This window comes from Cynocephalus volans, chromosome 7 (genome assembly GCF_027409185.1).
Source record: "Cynocephalus volans isolate mCynVol1 chromosome 7, mCynVol1.pri, whole genome shotgun sequence".
NCBI lineage: Eukaryota > Metazoa > Chordata > Mammalia > Dermoptera > Cynocephalidae > Cynocephalus > Cynocephalus volans.
Genome location: NC_084466.1, coordinates 119,230,900 through 119,238,081, shown reverse-complemented (window position 1 = coordinate 119,238,081; position 7,182 = coordinate 119,230,900). Strand labels below are relative to the sequence as shown.

Genomic DNA, 7,182 nt, shown 5'->3' with positions numbered 1-7,182 from the left:
TAGAAAATCCCAATTTCCCCAAGCATGCCACAGATTTTGTGGTTTCCCTGAAGATTTTCACAGTGAAAAGAAGTGTTTACATCCCCTAATACACAACATTTCTAATGGGGGGAAAACCCACACTCCATTATCGATGTCCTTTCCCAGGACATTTCACTAAGCCCTAATCACCAAATTATTCCCCATTCTGCTGCTTTCCTATCATCTCAAGCCTGGGTTCACGAAAGCATTTCGAACAAAGCAAGCCTTCATCTCACAAAAAAATGTTCCTAATAGTGGTGAAAAAAGTGAAAATTTCTCCACATGATTACAATCCTCAAAGATAAACCAGCATTCCCATCTCTTTCTCCCTTTTGCTTGCTCTTTCTCTGTCCCTACTGGTGAGACATTTATTTTTCCACACAAGTTTTAAAGAAATGTATTATTTTGGTTTCTAATGTATTATACAGAATCCCTTTTTATTTTATACATGCTGTATTAGATTACAGGAAGGGCAGAGTGGAGGCAAAATCTCCCCATATGCCTCCTGAAAGTTTTGTACTGTGGCTGCCTGCCCCATGTCTCTTCTAGATTTGACCCGTTCTCTGCTCTCTTTTTGTGAAACTATGTTGACACCTCAGTTAATGGGACAATTGAACTCTTGTTGTGAAGGACACTCTAGATTGAGGATTGGCTGGGGAGGAGGGGGAGGGAGGCAGAGGGGAGAGAGAGGATACCAACCCCTATCTAGAATCTGGTCCCCCAGCCTTCTGATGGGCACAGCACATTAGTGTCTATGCAGAATCAACCTGTATAGTATCTAAAATGACTCCAAAGATGGAGAAGCACTGCAAAAATGGGTCTCAATACAGTATTACAGATATGAGGGATCTGGCTGCTTTATATAACATAGAAACAAGCCCAAGGTATCCCCCCCCTAAAGATAACTAAGGGAATGTCACAGTGCAAACTGCACCCAAGAAGTCAATTGGGAAATAGACCCTTTGTCAAGCCCCTGGACATACCCCTCAATCTGGTCCCTCTCCTTGAACTCCCTGGGCTTCCCCATGATCCAGCAATTCAGGTGTCAACATCTGGCACAGTAGGGTTCCCCCATAACCCTGACCCAATACTACGGCCAGTATCTTAATCCATGCTTGTACCATACCAGGGGTTAAATATTTTGAATACCAAGTTGGTGGAGGGGTTTTTCAGCTCCCTTCCAGCATATCCCTATGGGCATCGTGTCCCTATTCCTCATTCCCTATCTCAGCTAAAGATGCTGAAGGGATGAGGCTTCCTCAGTCCAAAACCATCTCATAGTCTTCCTCTGCTTGTTGCATTCCTCTGTCCAGCTCCTGAAGGAAGACCAAGATACTCAAAGCCTCAGAATCTGCCTCATTCTTAGAAAGCCGCGTTTCGGCAATTTTTCGCAGTTTGTTTTTCATCTTTTCTCTCTCTTTTGTTTCCCGGTTTATTTTCACACCCTCTATAAAATGGTGGATGGCCTTGTCTTCACACTTCATTTGAAACCACTGAAAGTTGCCATACCGCAGATGGAGCACCTGTTTCAGTACAGGAGTAAGCTCCTTGCTGAATTCTTTTTGGAAGTAATACTCTGCTTCTTTGTACTGATCTGCCAGAGCATAGAGGCAGGCAAGATAGGAATGTATACGGGAGAGATTTCCATTCATTCCATCCGCTTTTTTAAAATGATCCACAGCTTGTTCTATTAGTTCCAGAAACTTCTCTCTTTCCCCACACATTTCATTCTCTCTCCTATTCACTATTTCAAGGACTTTTGCCCTATAGCAGCACCCGATCTGACAGTGCACATAGGCATTGTTTGGCATGCATTCTAAAGCCTTTCTAAGCAGTTCAATAGCTTTGTCCGGGACACGTTTTTTTCGATAAAACTTTGCTGCACTGCGAAGTACATCTGTTGCACTTGGGCTATTTTCCAAGGCTTCTTCAACTAGCCTCTCTCCTTCATTTTCTTCATTTATCTTTTGAAGTTTCAGAGCCAGGAGGACTTTGACATACTGATTGTCAGGATTCAGTTCAATGGCTTGCCTCAGAGGGACAGTGGGGTCCTGAGATGGCGGCTGGCTATCCAGACGGTAGCACGCGATTGCCAATCCAGAGGTGAATTCTGGGTTCTCTCGGTTCCTTTCCAGAGCCTTCTGGAAACACACCTTTGCCTTTTCATTTTGCTCTTTTCCACATTTTAACCGTGTCCACCCTTCCTCACAATCCATCTCAGGACTCTCAATTCTATAGGGACTGGAAAATTTCTCGCAGACATGTTTCACTTTATCTACATAAATTTGAGCTTTTGAGAGTTGGCCCATGTGATAGTAGACCCAGGCATAGTTTCCCCAGGTGACCAGACTTCTGATTTCTGCTTGGCCAGTGTGCTCTTGCTGGATTAACTCTTCTGCTTGCCGTAAGCTTTCCAGGGCTTCTTCATTGTGGCCTCTGCAGTGCTTTATGTAGGCCAATAGGTTGCACATTGTGGCTTTGAATTCACTGTTCTGAAATTCAGTCTGGTTAAACACTCTGTCCTCAAAATCATCCAAGGAATTTTCTTCCTTTACCAAGTTCCAGGTGAAATGGCATTTTAATTGCCGTAGGCTGCTCTCCAAGGAATCCTTAGTGATCTCACTGTAGGGAAAAACAGAAAGATAGACACTTTGAGACATAGCACAGATTCATCTGTCAAGAAATGGAAGCACGGCAAATAAAATTCTCCTCCTCTTGAAGGGTGTTAACCCAAGTCAAAGAGGAACAAACTCTCCTTTTTTCTTTCTATGTTTTGGCATATGTGTTAGTTCCTGTATAGGGAAGTAGGAATTTGGTGACTATGCACATCAGAAGAATTAGAGAGAGGGCAGGGTTTCTGAGTCTAGAGCTAGATTTCCATGAATAAGGCAGTTTTCGTTAGGTAGCCCTGGCCCTGTGCTTTTGAGGGCCTCTGCAGGAGCTGCCAGATCTGTGGGAACTGATTTTAGCTTTATAATTTTCTGGTTTTTTGATATTTCACCATGATGATTTTAATTTCTTTGTGATCCCTCTGAAATTCAACTCCATTCTATCTTCTGTATTCTTAATTCCTTAGTTCTCCCTAATTTGCCTGCTAAAAAAGTCTTTATTACTTTTTATTTCCTGTCTAATTATTTCAGCTTTTAATATATTCTTAATTTTCTTTGTCTATTCAAACTTTTTGAGCTTTTATAAAATTGGTTTTGTTGTCCTTTTATTGTTTTAACATTTTACATTCTCATTTTTTTCTTTTGAATTTTTCCATTTTGACCTTCTAAACCTTATTTTAAATTACTCTTAATCTTTACTCATTTTCCCTTCTTTTGTATTATTCTATCTTCTAACTTAATATATGAGGGTACTTCAAAAAGTTTGTGGAAAAACAAAATTGAAAGAGAACATGAATCTTTTCACCAACTTTTTGAAGACTCCTCATATATGCTAGCAATGTCTCAAACTTCTATTTTAATATAAACACCATCTTTTTTCTTTTCTTTTCGCCCCATACCTCTACTTCTTAGACTATTGATTTCTGTCTTTAACACTTCTCATTGAGTTGACCTATTAAAAACTGTGCATTTGTTGTTTTAATTTTTTTTGAAATTGGATTTTTTTCTCATGTGGTTTGCTGTTATGACAGGGGTAAGAAGTGCAGCTGTAGGGAAGCCAGCTCCTTTTCTTTTTTTTTTTTTTTTTTTGTCTGACCGGTAAGGGGATCACAACCCTCGGCACAGTGTGGCCTGCACCATGCTCAGCCAGTGAGTGCATTGGCCATCCCTATGTGGGATCCGAACCCGTGGCCTCGGCGCTACCAGCACTGCACTCTCCCAAGTGAGCCATAGGCCAGCCTGGCCACCTCCTTTTCTTATGGGAAGGGCCCTTTTTCTTTTAGGGTGCCTTTGCAACTCTCCTGGAAAGGTTTTCCATTCCCTTCAGCATGGTCCTCAAAATAAATAAATAAATAAGCAAAAACCAACTAAACAAACAAACAAAAAAAATCAGTAAACAAATGAACAAAAACTCATACTTTTAATAACTTTGTAGATAAGTAGGCCAAAAATCATTCCATGCTCTAAATTGCTTCTCTTTTGAAATTCCTGAAATGTTGCTTTTTCTCACTTAAATTTTTTTTCATGGCATCTACAAATCAGCTCTGTTATCAGGAGCTGTACATTCCAAATATTATGGATTCTGACATGTACAGCCAATGTATATCTGAATAGCCATGCAATGTGACAAGGATCACTTTCTAACTTTTTGTCTAGGTGGAAGATGACCTTCTCTCTTTCCATCTGCCCCCTCTCTTTCACTTTTTATATGACTCCCATAACCCCCACCCCCTGTTTTGATTGGACCAGAGCTTGGCACCCAAACTCAAGTGGAGGCTGGAAATGGAACTGAGAGGGGTTGAGGGAGCTGGAGTGAGTCTTCATTTCTTAGGAAGAGTGCTATGTATGCTGGGAGGCTGATGGTGGCTATATTCTGTAGGACTCACCATATTCTAGAATATATGCTGCAGACAGCATGACCCAGATGCACATGGAGAAGACACATGGTCTGAGTACCACAAACTCTCCATTGTCCTGTTCTAATCCTCCTGGGGTCACTACAGTCCTGCCCTTGGATCTTGTGAGGCACTCCAGAATCCTTAAATCAGTTCCGGCTCATCTATGTTACTTGGAACAAATGGAGACTTAACTACCCCAAGTAGAATAAACAAGAAATAGGAGGGAAAATTGGCAAGAGTTTTCGGGAAGGACCCTCCTTCCTTTTAAAGTCCCAGGTAGGTCTTGGTGAAGAACCGGTCTGTCTGAGCCTCTTGATGTAATTAACCCCAGGGGAGGGAGCCCAGGAGAGCACCTGGCTTGGTGTCTGGCATCCTAAGGACAGCAGCCTCCCCTTGAAAAGCTCAAGTTTAATCTGATCTATGTTCCTTCTCAATGAGGTTAGAGAAGATTCCCTTACAACATGAGCTACTTAGCTCTTTTGTAATTTTATAAAAAAAACAGAGAGAGTACAGTTGAGATTATCTCCACCATATAAAACATATAGCCAAGTGTGCATTTGCACGATAGAGACATTAAAAATATATATATATATGTGTGTGTGTGTATATATATATATATATATATATATATATATATATATATATATGTATAAACTTTTGAGCAACTATTCAAAAGGCATCCAATTTTACTGTTGATCTTGGGTTTCTATTCCACTGGTAGGCCAGAGTAGCTGGTCTCAAATACAGTACTTGCTTTCTGTGCTCATACTTGTGAGATTTATGCTCCTGATGACTCTAGAAGTTCCAACTGTTTACACAACAACAACAATATCTTCCCCTACATCTCATCTAGATGAAAGCCACAAGTGACACTATCCTCCAGGCTCAGAGATAATGCTGCCACCACAGTGTCTTAGAGCAGCATCGGCATCACTGAGGAGCTTGTTAGAAACACACATCCTCAGACCCAAAGCCAGACCTACTAAATCAGAATCTCCAGGGATTGAGTTCAGGAATCTGTTTTTAACAAACTCTGCAGGTGACTCATGCATACTCAAGTTTTAGAACCACTCTCTTAGAGCACAGGAGTAATGCCCAGTGTAAGTCTCTATAGCTTAAGAATCAAGGAAAGAAGAGAGACTGATAGGTCTGTACTGTCATGGAAAAGATTTTAGGATAAGACTGTGCTAAAATTCTAAGGAATAGGTAAAGGGTGCTATAGATTCTGGGTAACTACAGAAACAGAAATCTGTAAATATCTCAAATCTTTATTTATTTATTTTTTCTATCAGGTAGACATATAAACTAGCAGGAAAAAATATCGTTTCAAGAGGAGAGATCAGGAGCCTATAGAAGGAGGGCAATGTGTTCTCTAGGAAGTTAGTGCTAGGGCTGGTGTCCCTGGATTCCCAAGCTCCCAGGTCTGAGGCTTAGTCAACCAAGTCTGGCCACCCCACCCTCAAACTGGAGGAAATAGAAAACTCCCTTCCTACCCAGTGAGCTAACACTTCCTCTCCAGGGCAATCTTATGATTCTGGGGTTCGAGAGGATTTTAGAGTTGAGGACTATTTTCTCCAAGCACACCATCTCCAATTCATACTTCAGATAGGATTCTAGCAAATCAATAAAGTTTTGGAGTAAAAATATCTGTTAGTTTATCAGCCGTAATGCAAATCTGAAATGAACGAGTATATTAACAGTAAAATTCACCTTAGCAGGAAGTAGAATTGCTATTCTGAGTATACCTTCAATAATATCTGCTGAAAAGAAATTTGTTAATTGATAACTGTATGAAAAGCCCTTGATTTAGTCCTTTCAAATAAGAAACAAAAGAGGGAACGGTTTACAAGAGCAATCCCTCAGGCCCATCTTTAAATGAAGCACCTTTAAATTAAACATCTCTCTCTGCCCCCTTCCTTCTCGGATCTCAGCTCTCAGCTCCCCTGTGAGCAGCTCTGGAGATGTCCGTAGGATATGGAAACAAACGAGCATTGGTAAGACAGATTTACAGCCTACAGAGATAGAGGCATAGTAAGGCTATGAACAAACACTAACACGACCTGGTCTTCCTCGGGAGCACTGCTTAGGATTTACATTCGACAATAAGATTATCATCACGTGTCAGCACACCACATCAGCACATTAGAGAAGGGAGAATCTTTACCTCATGATTGCTGTGCAATGCTCAGCTGCTCTGGAGGGCTATATTTCAGGCTGCTGCACTCCTCTGCCTCAATAAATGCTAGAGACCTAAATATAAAGGCTGCATCTGGTTTCTTTTCCTCGTTTTCCTTCAGTTGACTTTACAAAGGAAACTGAAACTAGAAAGTGGAACGGGAAGCACTCAGGACAGAGAAATGAAACTTGAGTCAGAGCCAAGCCCTTCTGGGACCAGCTCTGTGCCCTGAGCCAGAAGAACTTCCTGTCTGTTGAACGTACTGAGGTTGCAGACCCGTGACATCAAGGGAGCCCAAGTTGGAGAAGGACACGTTTACAAAGCACCCTGCCTCATTATTACAATGTTAGCCCATCCTCACTGCCCACCCTTATCACCATGAGAAGGAGCATTTATCTAACCTCCATAGGGCAGGGGTTTTTAGTCTGTTTCATTCACTGCTGAATCTCCAGTTCCTGCAGTAATATCTGCATACTGC

General features: G+C 41.4%; 1 protein-coding gene across 1 annotated transcript; it reads right to left on the bottom strand.

The window, feature by feature from the left end:
• Positions 1-1,280: 1,280 nt before the first annotated feature.
• Positions 1,281-6,757, bottom strand: LOC134382643 (interferon-induced protein with tetratricopeptide repeats 2-like). Its single transcript, XM_063103364.1, has 2 exons — positions 6,693-6,757; positions 1,281-2,643 (listed from the first exon to the last, which is right to left on the bottom strand). The coding sequence occupies exons 1-2, from the start codon at positions 6,695-6,697 to the stop codon at positions 1,281-1,283; spliced, it is 1,368 nt and encodes a 455-aa protein (XP_062959434.1). The 5' UTR covers positions 6,698-6,757.
• Between the last annotated feature and the right edge of the window lie 425 nt (positions 6,758-7,182).